The 19,599-nt window shown below is 45.6% G+C and overlaps 1 protein-coding gene across 1 annotated transcript in view; it reads left to right on the top strand.

Annotated features, from left to right (window-relative positions):
- The window catches only part of LOC145347585 (calcium-activated chloride channel regulator 3A-1-like), a 41,725-nt gene extending 30,370 nt beyond the window's left edge, over nucleotides 1-11,355 (top strand). The window contains exons 13-14 of the mRNA XM_080195170.1: nucleotides 8,619-8,846; nucleotides 10,617-11,355. Of these exons, the coding sequence (XP_080051296.1) occupies nucleotides 8,619-8,846; nucleotides 10,617-11,008 (620 nt within the window). The 3' untranslated portion in view covers nucleotides 11,009-11,355. The remainder of the gene's footprint in view (nucleotides 1-8,618; nucleotides 8,847-10,616) is intronic.
- Nucleotides 11,356-19,599: the final 8,244 nt, after the last annotated feature.

Raw genomic sequence — 19,599 nt, 5'->3', positions numbered from 1 at the left:
ATACATGGATTTGGGCCTGTGTCTGTGGGAGTTTGCGCATTCTCCCTGTGGTTGCTTGGGTTTCCTCCGGGTGCTCCGGTTTCCTCCCACGCCCCAAAGATGTGCTCTTAGGCTGATTGGTGTACCAAATTGACCCTACACTATTCTCCCCTGAATCTGGCTACATTAGGGGTACCATTCACACACACACAGGGCAGGGTAGGTGTAGGAAAATGCTTTTTTGAAATGGCGGCGCAGGCTCGTTAGGCCAAAGGGCCTGTTTCCCGTGCTGGGTTGTTCTTTGTTTTTTGTAGTGTTGTTCCACAGAGATCTGTGCTGGGACCTCTGCTGTTTGTGATATATATAAATGACTTGGATAAAACGTAGGTGGGTGGGTTAGTAAGTTTGCAGACAGCACAAAGATAGGTGGAGTTGTGGATAGTTGTCAAAGGATACAGGGGGATGTAGACCAGTAGCAGATACGGGCAGAAAAATAGCAGATGGATTTAATCTAGGGTAGCATGGTGACACAATGGTAGCACTGCTGCCTCACAATGCAGGAGACCTGGGCTCGATACCAGCCTTGGGTCACTGTCTGTGTGGAGTCTGCATGTTCTCCCCGTGTCTGTGTGGGTTTCCTTTGCGTGCTCCAGTTTCCTCCCAAAGTCCAAAAGACATGATGGTTAGGTTTATTGGCCATGCTAAATTCTCCCTCAGTATACCGGAACAGGCGCTGGAGTGTGGTGACTAGGGGAATTTCAAAGTAACTTCATTGTAGTGTTAATGTAAGCCTACTCGTGACATGAATAAATAAATGTTAACTTTAAAGTCCATAACTCCCTGAAGAGTTGCCACACAAGGAGATAGAGTGATAAAGAAGGCACATGGAATTCTTGCCTTTATTTCTTGGTCAGGGCATTGAGTACAAGCACCAGGATTTCATGTTCAGCTTTATAAAGCTTTGGTTGAGCCGCACTTAGAGTACTGCATTCAATTCTGGTTGCCATATTACAGGAAGGATGTCGAGGCTTTGGAGAGGGTGTAAAGGGGTTTACCAGGATGCTGCCTGGATTTGAGGGTATGAGTTATAAGGAGAGGCTGGACAAACTGGGTTGTTTTCTCTGGAGCAGAGAAGGCTGAGGGGAGACCTGATAGAAATCTATAGAATTACGAGAGGCACAGATAGATTCTGACTGTCAATCCTATTTCCTAGAATCAAAATGTCAAATACTAAGGGGCAGGCATTTAAGGTGAGGGGGGAAAGTTCAAAGGAGATGTGAGGGGCAAGTTTTTAACACAGAGAGTGGTAGGCGTCTGGAATGTGCTGCCAGGGGTGGTGGTGGAGGGAGATACGATAGGGGTGTTTAATGGGCTTTTAGATAAGCACATGAATATGCAATAAATAGAGGGATGTGGACCAAGGGCAAGCAGAAGGGATTAGTTTAATTTGGCATCATGTTCAGCACAACAAAGAGGAAACTGGAGCACCCAGAGGAAACCGACACAGACACAGGGAGAACATGCAAACCCCACATAGACAGTGATCCGAGGCTGGAGTCGAACCTTGGTTCCTGATGTTGGGCGGCAACAGTGCTAACCACTGTGCCACCGTGCGCCCCGGCCCGGTGTTTCTTTTGTCACTATCTGATATCTCGAAAGCCAGTCAGCATTGTCCACTTCCTGAGCATATACAAATATGCACATGTTAAGATTTTTTCCCTGTTTCAAAGGCACATAGTACATCATCAAGGGATCAAGCATCGGGAAATAGAGTGTCCGGTTACAACCACAACCTGTCCTTGCTACTAACCCCCATCACCCCCTTCCTGAGACCCACAGCCTGCCACTCCCTTCCAAACATCCCAAATTCCTCTCCAACCGGATTTTCAGATTGTGGGCCGGATCTTAAATAATGACGAGGCGGAGCACAGGAATGAGATTGAGAATCTGGTGAACTGGTCCAACGACAATAATCTCTCTCTCATTGTCAACAAAATGAAGGAGATTGTCATCGACTTCAGGAAGCATAAAGGAGAATACGCCTCTGTCTACATCGATGGGGACGAAGTAGAAAGGCTCTAGAGCTTTAAGTTTCTCGGTGTCCAGGTCACCAACAACCTGTCCTGGTCCCTCCATGCTGACACCCACCAACACCTCTACTTTCTCAAGAGGTTAAGGAAATTTGGCGTGTCAGCCACAACTCTCACCCACTTTTACAGATGCACCATAGAAAGCATTCTTTCTAGATGTATCACAATTTGGTATGGTTCCTGCTTTGTTCAAGACCGCAAAAAACTAAAGTGTCGTGATCGAAGCCCACTCCATCACTCAAACCAGCCCCCCATCTATTGATACTGTCTACGTTTCCTGCTGCCTCAGAAAAACAGCCAGCATAATCAAAGACCCCACACACCCTAGACATTCCCTCTTCCACCTTCTTCCGTCAGGGAAATTATACAACGGTCTGAGGACATGTACCAACGGACTCAAGAACAGCATATTCCCTGTTGCTATCAGATTTTTGAATGGACCTACCTCATATTAAGTTGATCTTCATCTGCACCCTAGCTATGACCATAACACTATATTCCACAAACTTTCCTTTCCTTCTCTATGTATGGTATGCTTTACAATCTCTACAGTGCAATAGAAGGCCATACAAACCATCGAGCTAGCACCGACAACAATCCCACCTAGGCCCTATCCCTGTAACTCTACATATTTACCCTGCTAGTCCTCCTGACATTAAGAGGCAATTTTATCATGGCCTGTAAAAAGTAAGGGCAAGAAAGGCAATTTGCAAGAACCGTGGATGACCAGAGAAATTGTGAGTCCAGTCAAAAAGAAAAAGGATGCATACATAAGGTCCAGGCAACTAAAAACAGATGAAGCACTTGAAGAATACAAGGAAAGTAGAAAATAATTCAAAAAGGGAGGTTAAAAAGGGGACACATAATGTCTGAGGCAGGCAGGATTAAGGAGAATCCCAAGGCATTTTACACATGTATTGTGTGAGGTCCCAGAGAATTGGAGGATAGCCAGTGTTGTCCTGTTATTTAAGAAAGTAGCAAGGATAATCTGGCTAATTATAGGCCAGTGAGCTTGATGTTAGTGACAGTGAAATTGTTGGAGAAGATTCTTAGGGATAGGATCTATACACATTTGGAACTGAATGGTCTTATTAGCGTCAAACAGCATGGTTTTGTATGAGGGAGGTCATGTCTCACTAATTTGATTGAGATTTTTGAGGAAGTGACAAAAATTATTTATTTGATTTTTGATTTGATTTATTGTCACATGTGTTAACATACCGTGAAAAGTATTATTTCTTATGCGCTATACAGACAAAGCATACCGTTCTTAGAGAAGGAAACGAGACAGTTACAGTCAGAGATAGGGTGTAGAGAAAGATCAACTTAATGCGGGGTAGGTCCATTTAGAAGTCTGACAGCAGCAGAGAAGAAGCTGTTCTTGAGTCAGTTGGTACGTGACCTCACACTTTTGTATCTTTTTCCCGATGGGAGAAGGTGGGAGAGAGAATGTCCGGGGTGCATGGGGCCCTTAATTATGCTGGCTGCTTTGCCAATGCAGCGGGAAGTATAGATGGAGCCAACGGATGGGAGGTTGGTTTGCATGATGGATTGGGCTACGTTTACAAACTTTTGTAGTTCCTTGTGGTCTTGGGCAGAGCAGGAGCTATACCAAACTGTGAAACAACCAGGAAAAATGCTTTCTATGGTGCATCTGCAAAAGTTGGTGAGAGCCGCAGCTGACACACCAAACTTCCTAGTCTTCTGAGAAAGTAGAGGCATTGCTGGCTTTCTTAACTATAGTGTTGGCATGGGGGTACCAGGAGAGGTTGTTGGTGATCTGGACACCTAAAAACTTGAAGCTCTTGACTCTTTCCGCTTCATCTCCATTGATGTAGACAAGGACATGTTCTCCTTTACACTTCCTGAAGTCGATGACAATCTTTTTTTTGTTGACATTGAGGGAGAGATTATTGTTACTGCACCAGTTCACTTTGGGCTGTGGATGTTGTCTACATGGACTTTAGTAAGGCATTTGACAAGATCCCTCATTGCAGGCTGGTGCGAAAGGTTAAATTACACGGGATCAGGGGTGAACTAGTTAGATGGATTCAGAACTGACTTGACCATAGAAAACAGAGAGTAGCAGTGGAATGGAGGTCTGTAACCAGTAGTATTCCTCAAGGATCTGTGCTGGGAGCTCTGTTGTTTGTAACATATATAAATGACTTGGATGAAAACGTAGTTGGTCTGATTAGCAAGTTTGTGGATGATACTAAGATTGATGGAGTTGCAGATAGTGATGAAGATTGTCAGAGAATATAGCAGGATATAGATATGCTGGAAAATTGGGTGGAGAAATGGCAGATGGAATTTAATCCAGACAAATGCGAGGTGATGCATTTTAGTGGATCCAATTCAGGTGGGAGCTACAAAATAAATGGCAGAAACATCAGGAGCATAGACACACAGAGAGATCTGGGAATACAGGACCACAGATCCTGAAAAGTGGCAGCACAGGTGGAAAAGGTGGTGAAGAAAGCATATGGCATGCTTGACTTCATCAGATGGGACATTGAGTATAAAAGTTGGCAAATTATGTTACAGTTATATAAAATGTTGGTTAAGACACATTTGGAATACTGTGTCCAATTCTGGTCACCATACTACCAGAAGGATGTGAAGGCTTTGGAGGGAGTGCAGAAAAGGTTGACCATAGAAACCATAAACCATAGAAAATTACAGCTCAGAAACAGGCCTTTTGGCCCTTCTTGTCTGTGCCGAACCATTTTTTGCCTAGTCCCACTGACCTGCACTTGAACCATATCCCTCCACACCCCTCTCATCCATGAACCCGTCCAAGTTTTTCTTAAATGTTGAAAGTGACCCCACATTTACCACTTTATTTACCAGGACTTTGATTTGATTTATTATTGTCACATAGAAATCATAGAAACCATACAATGCAGAAAGAGGCCACCTGGTCCATTGAGTCTGCACCGAACACAATCCCATCTAGGCCCTACCCCCATATCCCTACACATTTTAACAGCTAATCCCTCCTACGTATCTCAGGACACTAAGGGCAATTTTAGCATGGCCCATCAACCTAACCTGCACATCTTTGGACATTGGAAGGAAACCGGAGCACCCAGACGAAACCCATGCAGACAAAAAGTGAATGTGCAAACAATGACCCAAGCCAGGAATCAAACCCAGATCCCTGGAGCTGTGAAGCGGCAGTGCTAACCACTGTGCTACTGTGTCAAATGTATTAACATGTCATATGTATTAACATGCAGTGAAAAGTATTGTTTCTTGTGTGCTACACAGAGAAAACGTACCATTTGTAGAGAAGGAAATGAGATAGTGCAGAATGCAGTGTTAAAATTACAACTAGAGTGTAGAGAAAGATCAACTTAATGCAAGGTAAGTCCATTCAAAGGTTGTATCTTTTTCCCAAAGGAAGAAGGTGGAAGAGAAAATGTCCAGGGTGCATGGGGTCCTTAATTATGCTGGCTGCTTTGCCGAAGCATCGGGAAGTGTTGACAGAGTCAATAAATGGGAGGTTGGTTTGTGTGATGGATTCGGCTACATTCACGACCTTTTGTAGTTTCTTGCGGTCTTGGCAGAGCAGGAGCCATACTGAGCTGTGATACAACCAGAAAGAATGCTTCCTGTGGTGCATCTGTAAAAGTAGGTTAGAATTGTAGCTGACATGCCAAATTTCCTCTGTCTTCTGAGAAAGCAGAGGCATTGGTGGTTGCCTGGTATGAAGGGTATTAGCTATGAGGAGGGATTGAATAAACTCGGATTGTTCTCATTGTAAAGATGGAGGCTGAGGGGTGACCTGATAGAAGTTTATAAAATTGTGGGGGACATAGAGAAGCTGAACAGCTGGCAGCTTTTTCCCAGGACAGAAATGACAATTGCAAGGGGGCACAAGTTCAAGGTAAGGGGGGAAAGGTTCAGTAGGGATGTGTTGGGAAAGTTTTTTACACAGAGTGTGGTGGGAGCCTGGAATGCACTGCCAAGTGTGGTGGTTGAGGCAAACATGTTAGCAACATTTAAAACTTATCTGAATAGACACATGAACAGACTGGGTATAGAGGAATACAGGCAGTTGGTCGAGGTAGGACAGCACGATCAGTGCAGGCTTGGTGGGCCGAAGGGCCTGTTCTGTGCGGTACTGTTCTTTGTTCTTTGCCAGTCAACCTTACCTGCACATTTTTGGACTGTGAGAGGAAACCTGAGCACCCGGAGGAAACACACGCGGACACAAGGAGAACGTGCAAACTCCACACAGTCACCCGGAATCGAACCCGGGTCCCTGGCACTGTGAGGCAGCAGTGTATAGCGTGCAAGAAACAATACATTTCACTATATCCTAATACATGTGACAATAATAAATCATATCAAATCCCTATGTCTGTGTCCCTCCTTGATCTATGCCTTGGCTGATCATCTTATAGACAGCAGCCACTGCCTCCCAGTGGCACTGCTGAGCTTAGAAGAGCAGCCGGCCTCTGACTGGCCAGCAGCTATCAGGAGTGGGTTCTGTGACGTCAGAGCCTTTGATCTGGGGAGTGGGAGATGTCCGCTGTTGCTGACCATTTATATGCCTGGTTGGCACAAGATTTGTTGGGCCTTCTCAGAAAAAGAAGATGCAAGGACCTCAGCAGTTCTCCAGCAAGGAGCTAAGACCCCTATCATCTCTATGGCTCTGCCCAACAACTGTAATCCAATATTAATTAATTCTATATAATGCCATCTAGCTTATTCTAATTTATAATGAGATGTTCCAACAAATTCTGAACTGTGCAGAAGGTACGGAAAAGATTTACCAGATTGTTGCCTGGTATGGAGGGCATTAGCTATGAGGAGAGGTTGGAGAAACTTGGTTTGTTCTCACTGGAACAACAGAAGTTGAGGGGTGATCTGATAGAAGTCTTCAAGGTTATGAGGGTCATGGACAGAGTGGATAGTCAGAAGCTTTCTCCCAGGGTGGAAGGTTCAATTACTAGGGAGCATAGGTTTAAGTTACGAGGGACAAGGTTTAAAGGCGATGTACGAGGCAACTTTTTTAAACAGAGGATGGTGGGTACCTGGAACTCGATGCTAGGGGAGGTAGTGGAAGCAGATACAATGGTGAGTTTTAAGGGGCATCTGGACAAGTACTTGAATAGGATGGGAATAGAGGGATATGGTCACCGGGAGGGTAAGGGGTTTTAGTTCAGTTGGGCAGCATGATCGGTACAGGCTTGGAGGGCCGAAGGGCCCGTTCCTGTGTTGTAATTTTCTTTGTTCTTTTGTAATGAATAGCAGTGACTCAGGAGTCATATTTGGTGTCATGTTCCTAAATGTTAGTAATGGACACAATCCACTCTAAACATTTACTGTACAATAAATATAATTTGTCTCATAAGAGCATTCTGCATCCTCAAAATGTGGTGCAAGCAAGGTTTTCGATATTCTTAAGACAGAGATAGATTGATTCTCAATAAGCAAGGGGGTGAAAGTTTATTGGGGGTGAAAGGCGATCGGGGATAGGCGGAAATGTGGAGTTGAGCTTGCAAACAAATCAACCACAGTGGAACTGTCTGAGAGGCTCATATGTTCTGTTCCTTTTATAAAGAATTACAGAGTCATAGCAGCAAAATATTTTTGCTTGAAATATTTTTGCTGCTATGACTCTGGATAATAAATTCCAGAGAGAGAAGAGACTTTGAACGGAATGGTTAGACAAAACTTTTTAGGTGTAAAACTATTTGTGAAAACATGCTCCTTGCTAGGTTAGCTGCTGGCTGAGATATCGAAAAGTACAGGTCATCAATTCAGGATAAGGTACTGGCCAATTTGGACTAAAGTTAGGAGAAATTTCCTTATTCACAGGGTTATGTATCTTTGGAAATTCTAATCCTGGGAATGGGCAGGGTGTCCCGTCAGGAGAGTCTGGACAGACTAGGCTTGTTCAGCTGGAGTTTAGAAGAATAAGAAATGATTTGATTGAAACATTTAAGATCCTGAGGGGCTTTGACAGGATTGGTATGGAGAGGATGGTTTTACTTATGAGAGAATCTAGAAGTAGAGGACATTGTTTAAGAATAAGTGACTCCCCATTTAGGACAGAGAAGAAGAGAAATATTTACCTGAGAGTTGTGGGTCTCTGGAACTCTCTTCCTCAAAATGTGGTGCAAGCAAGGTTTTCGATATTCTTAAAACAGAGATAGATTGATTCTCAATAAGCAAGAGGGTGAAAGGTTATCGGGGCTGAAAGGTTATTGAGGGTAGGCGGGAATGTGGAATTGAGCTTGTAAACAAATCAGCCACATGATCTTATTGAATGGTGGCACAGACTTGACTGACCTACTCATGCTCCTAATTTATATATTCATTTGACTCGCTCCCATTCTTAATGCCTGACCCTCAAACTGTTTAGCTTCATTAAAATTTACCTTTCTTAGCTTCAGATTGTTTAGCCAAAGCCAAAGGTTGTCCTGGGGGAAATTGCAGGCAAGTCTGGTAGATCAAGTCTTTTTGTTGAAGGGTATTGCCAGTTGAGTCAGTGTAATCTGGGTCTAAGAGAGACACGTCTTCCTTTTCATGTAGGCAATATTCAAACAAATCCACCATGGCCTCCAGTCAACATGGAAGATCTTGAGACTGATTGTGGAGATTTCAGCAGGGTGAAGTCAGGAAGAACAATTTCAGTTCCTGTAGGAACACCTCCTGTTGACTTACCACCGTGTAAAATCACAGACCTTCAAGCAACAATAGTCAAAAATGAAATTGAGCTGGAGTGGACGGCACCAGGAGAAGATTATGATCAGGGAGCAGGTAATTGTTGCTGAATTTAAGTTGCTAATAAAGTTAAGTTGCATAGCGCTGAGCGGACCACTGCGTACACGCCAATCTGTCAGTGCTGAGATTGGCACATATGCAGTGGCCCTAATCATCCGGCCTCTGCATCGTTGGCCCTTCCACCCCTTTCCCTCCCTGACACAGGCCGATCGCTGGCCCCCCAAGCATGCTTGGGCTCAGCTTTGCACTCCCCCTCCATCTATCACTCCCCCACTCTGCACAGCAGCGTTCTCCTGCACCCCCCCCCCCCAAAATTTCCCCCTGACCAGCAGTTCCGATGTCCCTCCACCCCCATAGTGCCAACCCCACCCCATCAAGCTGCCCACCCCACCCTGACGGCCAGGCCAATCGCTGGGCTCCTTCCTCCCCCACTAATCCTGACTGCAGAAGGACAGTGGGACTCACACCCTCACTGATCAGCCCTCCCCCCACCCCCCCCGAGCCCACCTCTACCAGGTTCCTGCCCCTATTAGGCCCCGTTCCCTTGGCACTGCTCCATGTCCGATGGGCAGTGCCAAGGTGGCAATTTGTACTTTGCCCCTTGAGTAGTACCAGGCATCCAGGCTTGCACTGCTAAGATGCCAATGCCCAAGGGGCATTGCCCACCGCCCAACTCTCGGGTGGAGGGGGGCCTGATTTCTCCTCCCTTCTTTCCAGCAGGGTCAGGCCTCTAGCAAGTGGGGAGCTACTGTAAACCCCTCTGGAGTGAAATAATCCTGGCAGGGCCAGAGAGGCTCGCAGGCCTGGAGATCTTAGTCCTGGGTCCACTCATGAAATTTAAAATACATGGAAATGAAGCCCTGTATATGTAATGCAACTCCGCGCCTATTCCAGTGCTGGGAGATGCGCTCAGGGCCAGACCCCTGCATGGATTGTGCTAATCTGGACCCACTTAAATCTCCCAGCCACTGTGCTCAAAAATCAGTGCAGCCAGATGGGAGAAATGCCCGCATCATGTTATCAAATAGACCAATGGCTTCATGTTCTGTTTTGAGGAATACAATATAATGTATGAATTCTGATGTATGTGGCATTGCCTGATAAAGAGCAGTGAATTCGAGCACCAGTCTTGGTGGTGAGGAGGGATAAATGCAGGTCAGGACATCAATGGAGCATCAATGCTCTTCATCACATAGCACCAATGCACATTGCTATCCACTGAGGAGGCAGGACCACAATACATTGTCTAATCTTCAAATCACTTCCAACAAAGGACAGTCTGAGTAACGGATCAAAGTGTCACTTCAAGACCTGGGGTCATTGAATCCAGGGGAAATCCCTCACTGAGTTGAACAAGATGTAGCTCTCCAGCAAGCGGCCAAGACCCCCGTCACCCCCAGAGGATTCTGCCCTACATCTCTCGTCTGAAATGAGGAGGAATTTCTTCACTCAAAGAGTGGTGCACCCTTGGAATTCTCAACCCAAGAGGGCAGTGAAAGCTCAATCATTGAGCATGTTAAAGACAGAAATCAATTGATTTCTGGATACTAAATATATCAAAGGGTATGGGGATAGTGTAGGAAAAAGGCGAAGAGATAGATGATTAGCCACGATTTGTTTGAATGGTAGAACAGGCTCCATGGACCAAACAGCCTTTGTTCCTGTCATATTTTCAACTTTATTCAAGCAGCATTTAGGTGGAGTAAGTACTATCCGATCTATAAAGTTGAAGATCCCCTATGTTTTTATGATCCTTTGTAAATGAGTTAATTTCCTTCTAATTTGTTTTGTTTCTTTGTTCCTTAGCGTCTCGCTATGAGATGAGAATGAGTGACAACCTTCTACGGCTACGGGACAACTTCTCAACAGCCACACTGGTTAACTTGACCAATATGAACCCACAACCATTTGGTTTGAGGGAAAATGTTACGTTTGTTCCTGAAAATACAGAACTACAGAATGGGACAACTATCTACTTTGCTCTTTGTGCATATGATAAGATCAATCAGTCCTCTGCAATGTCTAACATAGCCAGAATTTCTGTCTATGTACCATTGAACGCGCCCCCAAAAGGCAATAATAGTATGTGGAAGGTTGTTTGCAGTGTAGTAGTTGTCACAATCCTTGTGTGCTTGATCATTGGGATTATTAATTATGTGATGCAGAGAAAAAAATCCCAAACTTATGTACCAGAGTAATGTCCTTTGTTAAGAGTTTAAGATTTTAAATGTGAGGACATCCCAAAACCCAGAAGGGTAACTTGGAACATTGGCTTCTTTAGAGTGTATTTTTTCAATTTGATGTAATGTGAAGAAATACATGCAAGCCAGACAGGAAGGGTCCAGTCTTGTTGTGCCCATTCAAGTAAAAGAATATAAACTAACGTGTAAAAACACACAATAAGAAAGTTCACAATACACGACTGAGATCTACTTAACTATAATATTGGCCAAACATACACGATATACTCTGGAATTAACCCAATTCCCATCTATCTACATTTCAGAAATGACTCGCGTCCCAAAACAACATTCCATACAGTATAACTGGATAAGAACATAAGAAATAGGAGCAGGAGTAGGCCATCCAGCCCTTCGAGCCTGCCCCGCCATTCAATAAGATCATGGCTGATCTGTCGTGGTTCAGTTCCACATTCCCGCCCTCTCCCCATAACCCTTAATCCCCTCTGAGCTAAATCCAACAAATAGTTACCAACCTCGAGTTACCTTTAAGTTTAGGAAGCCTCTCTTTGATTTAGCAATGTTTTTCTTTGAGGTTTTCAGATCAGCATCTTGTAGCCTTGAATTCTGTTTTCTGGGAGAGTTCCTCTTTCCAGCTCAGCATGGCTATGATCATGAGTGTTTTCCAGCTGCTTCTCTTTCTCCTCTTCACCTCTCCTGTCAGTGCAGAGCTAAGCACTACTGATATACCATATTTTCCTTTTGATATCCTTCTACCTCAATGACTTGCCTTTGTGTCAAAGAAGAAATTTTCCTGCTTCTCGACTGTGATAGATAGACCCAACAAAATTCGTTCCGACCAAATAACTAGTCTTTATTTACCAAAGACTGCATGCAGTATTGGCAGTAACTTGAGTTTGGAGAGTTGTCGGTACGACTTGCTAATTCCTTCTCAAGACCGTGCTTACATAAGGAATCAGTTCAGTATTTATACATGATCATTATCAGTTTGCATGACCAGACCTTATTCAGAAATTTGATTAGTAGTAGCGTCATAAACAATGTCATAAATCATGGTACAACCTGCTGATCTCCTAGAACTCTTTATCTCATCATTCATACCTTTATCTTGTCCTTTGATAGCACAGAAGGTCGGTGACTAATTCATCCCTGACCTTGTCTTGTCGTACTCATACAGCCCTAGGTTATGCACAGTCAGCCTTATCAGGTCTTGACCTTCTCTGGTCTTATGTTATGCAGAGTCTCTTTTTCTTATTTTGTACCAAATAGTTGACCAATTTTCCCATCATGCCATTATGTCATTCGTACAACTTCACATTCCCTCCTTTTGTCATATCATGACAACTAATTAAATAAATATATCCATGACTCAATTAAAGATGCATTTATACAAACAACCAAGCAATCTTATCCCCGATAGTAGAAGTTAGGCAAGGCGCTCATCAGGAAGGGAGAGCGGGGGGTATAAATCAGGTACTCACCCATGGATCCACCTCATTGTTCTCCAGAGCAGTATACCTAGTGGCTGTGGTGAGTGTTTGATTTTCCTTTGGAAGCTTTTGACTGTATTTCCAGTTTGTGGGGTTTTTTTGAATACTTTTTCTTTCCGTAGCGGAAGTTAGGCGAGGGGCTAGTCGGGAAGGGAGAGCGGGGGGGGGGGTATAAAAAGAAGGCAATAATAGACAGCGGGCAGCGTCGGGAGCGGGCAGTGGAGTGAGTTGGGAGCAGAGTGAGAGCTATAAGGGCTTTGGCTCCCTGGGCTTAGGCGAGAGCAGGCATAGGCAAGGTACTAGTTCCATCTTTCCTGTGTTCCATTTCGGTATATATAATTCCAAGGGTGGTCAGGTACATGGCAGGGTCTATGGGGAGACACTTTAGCTGTGTTAGGTATCACATGTGGGAGTTCCTGGAGGCATCACGTCTCCCAAAGGCCCACATCTGTGTCAAGTGTTTAGAGCTGCAGCGTTTGAGGACCCGGGTCAGGCAATTAGAGCTGCATTTACAGGATGCATTTCTGGTCAGGGAGAACGAGGAGATAATGGCTATGAACCATGGACAAGTGGAGGTCCCAGGGCCTGGGGGATGGGACAGGTGGGTAACTGTTAGGAAGGGGAAGAAGAAGAAGAAGAATAGTCCTGGTCCAAAGACTACCCCAGTGGCCCCCCAAAAGGCATCAACAAGGGTACAAAAGGTATGTCAGGAGGACTAGAATGCCTCAGAGGGAAGGAAGGGGGCTGGCAATGAGATAGTGGTGGGGGATGGGAGGGTCAAAGGAATTGATAGGCGGTTCTGTGGGCAAAAGCGTGACTCCAGGATGGTAGTCTGCCTCCCTGGAGCAGGGGTACAGGACATGTCAGAGAGGATAGAGGGAATTTTGAAGGGTGAAGGGACCCAGGCTGAAGTAATTATACACATAGGAGAGAAGGACGAAGGAAGGCAGAGCAGGGGGGATGTACGTAGGCAATTCAGGGAGTTGGAGGCCAAGCTGAAGAGCAGGGCCTCCAGGGTGGCATTCTCTGGGCTGCTGCCTAGTAACAGCAGGGCTAGGAATAATGAGATGATGCAGCTGAATGCGTGGCTGAGGGATTGGTGCAAGGTAGAGGGCTTTACTTTTGTTGATCACTGGGAAGTATTTGTGAGAGAAGGGCACCTGTACAGGAGGGATGGGGAACATTTGAATGGGAGGGGGACAAATATCTTAGCAGGGAGGTTAGCTGGAGTGTTTCGGCAGGGTTTAAACTAATATGGAGCGGGGTTGGGGATGAGACTGATAGCTTATTAGGCACTGGGATTGGGAACAAGTTGGGTGACAGGGTAGGTTTGGTTGAAAGGAAAATTATCAGGGGAAAGGAGGATCCGAGTGGGCCTGGAGGGTTGGATTGCGTCTGTTTTAATGCGAGGAGTGTAACGGGTAAAACGGATGAGCTTAGGGCCTTGATGTTCGTGAGGAATTTAGATGTGGTGGCAGTGACGGAGACGTGGTTAAAGGAAGGGCAGGACTGGCAGCTGAATGTTCCTGGGTATAAGTGTTTTAGGTGTGACAGAGGAGGGTTGAAGAGAGGTGGTGGGGTGGCGTTGTAAGTAAAGGAGCACATCACAGCAGTGCAGAGGGAGGACAATATGGAGGAGTTAGGGATTGAGTCGCTGTGGGTGGAGTTGAGGAATAGGAAGGGAGTGATTACTATGCTGGGGTGTACTATAGGTCACCCAACAGCCCAAGGGCAGTGGAAGGAGGCATTGTAAAGACATTTTAGATAGATGCAGAAAGAATAGGGTGGTTCTAGTGGGTGACTTTAATCTTCCTGGAGTGGATTGGAAGGTGCCTAGAGCTGGGGGTTCGGATGGGGAGGAATTTGTAAAATGTGTGTTGGAAGGGTCCCTGGAGTAGTACGTAACTAGCCCGACTAGGGAGGGGGCTATACTGGATTTAGTTTCGGGTAATGAGGCGGGTCAGGTGGTTGAGGTTGAGGTAGGCGAACATGTGGCTAACAGTGATCACAAGTCTGTCTACTTTAGGATAAAAATGGAAAAGGATGAGTGCTGTCTGAAGGGGAGGGTGCTGAACTGGGGGAAGGTGAGCTATAGCCGGATTAGGAGGGAGCTGAAGGACACTGATTTGGAGAGGTTGTTAGCGGGTAAGTCCATGGTTGGCAAGTGGGAGGCTTTCAAGGGCAAACTGAAAATGTTGCAGGAAAGGCATGTGCCGGTAAAGAGGAAGGATGGGAAAGGCGGGATTAGAGGGCCGTGGATTACAGGGGATATTGAGGACTTGATCAGGAAGAAGAGAGAGGCATATGTTAGGTCTAAGCAACTGAGAATGGAGAGAGCACTGGAGGAATATAGAGAGAGCAGGAGGGAGCTCAAAAGGGGAGTTAGAAGGGCGAAAAGGGGGCATAAAATTGGTCTGGCTGATAGGATTAAGGAAAATCCAAAGGCATTTTACTCTTATATTAGGAACAAGAGGATGGTTAGAGGGAAAATAGGTCCTCTTAGGGAAAATGGAGGGGAACTGTGCATTGAGTCTGAGGGAATGGGGGAGATCCTGAATGAATACTTTGTGCCGGTAATCACAAAGGACAGGGGCTTGGTGTCTTGTAATGTCTTGGAGGGAGCTGTAGACCAGTTGAAGGAAATATCCATTACGAGGGAGGAAGTGTTAGGGTTTTTAGGTAGCATAAAAACTGATAAAGCTCCGGGGCCTGATGGCATTTATCCGAGGATGCTTAGGGAGGTGAGAGATGAAATTGCTGGGCCTTTGACGCAAATCTTTGTCTCTTCTTTGGACACAGGTGAGGTCCCAGAGGACTGGAGATAGCTAATGTGGTACCGCTGTTTAAAAAGGGCAGTAGGGATAACCCTGGTAATTATAGGCCAGTGAGTTTGACATCGGTGGTAGGAAAGTTGTTGGAAAAAATTCTTAGGGATAGGATGTATAAGCATTTGGAGCATTGCGATCTGATTAGGGATACGCAGCATGGCTTTGTTCAGGGGAGGTCTTGCCTTACGAATCTGGTAGAATTTTTTGAGGAGGTGACAAAAACGGTTGACGATGGATGAGCCGTTGATGTCATCTATATGGATTTCAGTAGGCTGGTAGAAAAAGTTAAGGCACATGGGATACAGGGACAGGTGTCTAGATGGATTGAAAACTGGCTAGGCAACAGGAGACAGAGAGTAGTCGTGGAAGGGTCCTTTTCTAGCTGGAGGTCTGTCACTAGTGGTGTGCCGCAGAGCTCAGTACTGGGACCTCTTCTCTTCGTAATATATATAAATGACTTGGAAGAAGGTGTATGTTGTGTGATCAGCAAGTTTGCAGATGACACCAAGATGGCAGGATTGGCAGATAGTGAGGAGGATTGTCAGGTGACACAGCAGGATATAGATAGGCTGGTACATTGGGCAGATAGATGGCAGAATGAATTTAATCCTGATAAATGCGAGGTGATGCATTTTGGAAGGAATAATGCAGGGAGGAGTTACATGATAAAGGGTAGACCAATTAAGAATATAGAAATGCAGAGGGACCTGGGAGTGCAAGTGCACAAGTCTCTGAAGGTGGCAACCCAGGTGGAGAAGGTTGTGAAGAAAGCTTACGGAATGCTAGCCTTTATAGGAAGGGGTATAGAGTATAAGTGCTGGTGTCTAATGCTACAGTTGTACAGAACGTTGGTTAGACCGCGTTTGGAGTACTGCGTCCAGTTCTGGTCACCTTACTACCGAAAGGACGTGGAGACCCTGGAGAGAGTGCAGAGGAGGTTTACCAGGATGCTGCCTGGTATGGAAGGACTGGGTTACGAGGAAAGATTGGGTAAACTGGGGCCCTTTTCCTTAGAAAGATGGAGATTAAGGGGGGATCTGATAGAGGTGTATAAAATAATGAAGGGTATAGATAGAGTAAACAGTGGCAGGCTTTTTCCTAGATTGGAGACAAATATCACGAGGGGTCACGAGCTAAGGGTGAAGGGGGAGAAGTATAATTTGGATACTAGAGGGAGGTTTTTCACAGAGTCGCGGGGGTATGGAATGCACTACCAAGTAAGGTGGTGGAGGCAGGCATGCTGGACTTGTTTAAGGTTTACTTAGATAGGCACATGAGTGAAACAGGGATGGAGGGTTATAGGAGACGGTTTTAAAAAGGGTCAGAGCCTCAGGACGTTACTGGAAATCTAATGCTACATGTTGATGTTTTGTCTCTTTTACTCCGCAGGTGTGTTGGTCCACCTTGTTGTCTAATGAGGGGCATGCACACGGTGGGTCGTGCGTGGGCTGCTCTTGGATGTTTCGAGAGTGGCCTAGTACTTCGCATTGTTGTGTGTGCTTAAAACTGGACCAGCAGATGGGCACCACAACAGCTCAGTGACTATCACTGCTAGCTGTGCAGATACATGGATTTGGGCCAGTGTCTGTGGGAGTTTGCGCATTCTCCCTGTGGTTGCGTGGGTTTCCTCCGGGTGCTCCAGTTTCCTCCCACACCCCAAAGATGTGCTCTTAGGCTGATTGGTGCAACAAATTGTCCCTAAACTATTCTCCCCTGAATCTGATTTTCCAATGGGGGTACCATACGCATACACACAGGTCAAGGTAGGTGTAGGAAAATGCTTTGTTAAGGTGGCGGCGCGGGCTTGTTGGGCCGAAGGGCCTGTTTCCCATGCTGGGTTGTTCTTTGTTCTTTGTAGTAGCAGTAGCATGAAGGCCTTAAAGATCCAATCAAGTAATCCATGACCCAACCATCCCAACAACCCAATGGATCATAATCACGAAATTCATGACCAATCTTTTGAAGTTGATCAGCCTGTCTCTTAATATGGTTGGCCAGGTTGGTGATATTTTCAGGGGCATCTGGGATATAAGTACAGCATTCCTTACCTACAATGGCGCACGTTCCTCCCTGCGAGGCCAGCAGATAATCCAAAACCAGTCGATTTTGGAATGCCATGGTCCAGACAGCCACCAGCTCAGCCAAGACCTCGGCCAGTGCCTGTCCAGTTGCCCTGGTTTCTGCCATTTGCCAGTTGTTCCATTATAGGCCATAAAATCATCAGCCAATGTCATCCAGGGTGTTGGGGAAGTATGTGCTGAAAAATTGAATGTAAGCAAGTGTTGGGTTTGTACCCAGATCCCCGTCCAGTCGAGGGAAGGAAAATCTCTCCAACCCCTCCCATTCCATATAGCAGAAACAGTTAAATGGATTCTATGTCAAAACCGAACAGGGACCGGGGGAGACATGATAAAATGGAAGTCGGCTGGCTATGAAATGACTAAGTTTTCAGCTTGGTACCAGCCTGCTTATAATCATGCCTTGCTTCCACCCTCCCTTATCGTCCCCTCGAGTGATGTGCGAGGTTCCCTATGTTTTAGGTTATATTCCATACCCTGGACCAATCAAGAGCAAACATACCCTTGGTAGATAGGTTTGCTACTGGTCCTTGCCACTCAGCTGTAAGGTTGCATCTACTTTGCCCCAACAACTTTCCTTTCCCTGATTTACTAAAACATAGGGAACCTCGCACATCACTCGAGGGGACGATAAGGGAGGGTGGAAGCAAGGCATGATTATAAGCAGGCTGGTACCAAGCTGAAAACCTAGTCATTTCACAGCCAGCTGACTTCCATTTTATCATGTCTGCCCCGATCCCTGTTCGGTTTTGACATAGAATCCATTCAACTGTTTCTGCTATGTGGAATGGCAGGGGTTGGAGAGGTTTTCCTTCCCTCAACTGGATGGGGATCTGGGTACAAACCCAACACTTGCTTACATTCAATTTTTCAGCATAAATATATGACATATATAAATAGGTATTGGCATGCTGTCCCTGGGTAGTTTGCTTTCTCACTACCAAGTGGCCATTAAGGCCAAATAGTCCAGAAAGCCCAAAAAATATAATGAAGATCTTCATCCTGTGTCCGTGTCTGGGTTGGAGACAATCTTCTCGCAGTCAGATACATGTATTCAATTTGAACGTCCTTCAAGCTTGATGGAAGTCGGTGTGGTCAGTAGTACTTGAAAAGGTCCGCTCCAGCGTTGTCCTAGTTCTTTTCCATCCCAGTTCTTCACCAATATATAATCACGGGGTTCGGTCACTGGATATCAAGAGGTGGCTGTCCCTGCTGTCTCTGGGGGATGTACCTGTTTCACCTGTGAGGGGAAAAACTTCAGAGAAAATGTTAATTGCTTCAAATAATTCTGCATCTGTCCCCCACCACATGGAGGGCTACTCCCTCCAGCGGTTTTTCATGGGCATCCCAGGGAGTCCTCATTGGCCGATGGTAGACTATCTCTGCAGCTGACAGTCCGGTCTGTGAATGTGGAATCACCTGCATGTGAAACAGTGCCAAGGGCAATACCTTTAGCCAATTTAATCCAGTTTCTTCAGTCAGTTTAGATAATAAAGGTCCCATTGGCTCTTTCCACAATTCCTGCTGCCTGCGGGTGATATGCACAGTGCAGTTGTTGTTTAATTACGAGTGCTTTGCAAATTCCGTATTGATCTGAGCCACAAAATGTGCTCCATTATCTGAGCTCACCATTTTGGGAACCCCAAAACGGGGAATAACTTCTGTCAACAATAATTTCACCACCGTATGTGCAATACAATTCCTGGTGGGAAAGGCTTCAATCCAACTACTAAACACATCAATTATTAATAAACAATATTTATAGCAATGTACTTTTGGTAATTCAATAAAATCAAGCTGTATACAGGCAAAAGAGCCATCTGGCAAGGGAGTGGCCCCGGGAGAGCATTTAATGCCTTTACCCTTATTATTTCTCATGCAAATGAGGCATCAATCCAGCCGCGTTTGTGCTGCTGCCTTGGCAGCTGGATCAGCACGGGCATTCGCTAATTTCACAGGGGTGTCCCCCTCCATATGCGCAACACATTTAATAACAGCCAATTGACGAGGAAGCTGAACAGTATCAAGGAGATTTTTAACCCAAAGAACATTTTGAATGGGAGGGTCTAGGGGTCAACTCCTCCTCTTCCTCCACATCGCCTGAATAGGGAAACAGCGGCATGCCAGGGCAACTGGGAGGATCCTCCTGTTGTTTAATCTGATGGGCTAGCCCAACCTGCCTATCACCTGAT

This window comes from Carcharhinus amblyrhynchos, chromosome 9 (genome assembly GCF_965287045.1).
Source record: "Carcharhinus amblyrhynchos chromosome 9, sCarAmb.v2.hapA, whole genome shotgun sequence".
Taxonomy (NCBI): Eukaryota; Metazoa; Chordata; class Chondrichthyes; order Carcharhiniformes; family Carcharhinidae; genus Carcharhinus; species Carcharhinus amblyrhynchos.
The sequence above is the reverse complement of the archived record's forward strand: the minus strand, read 5'-3'. Positions and strand labels throughout refer to the sequence as shown.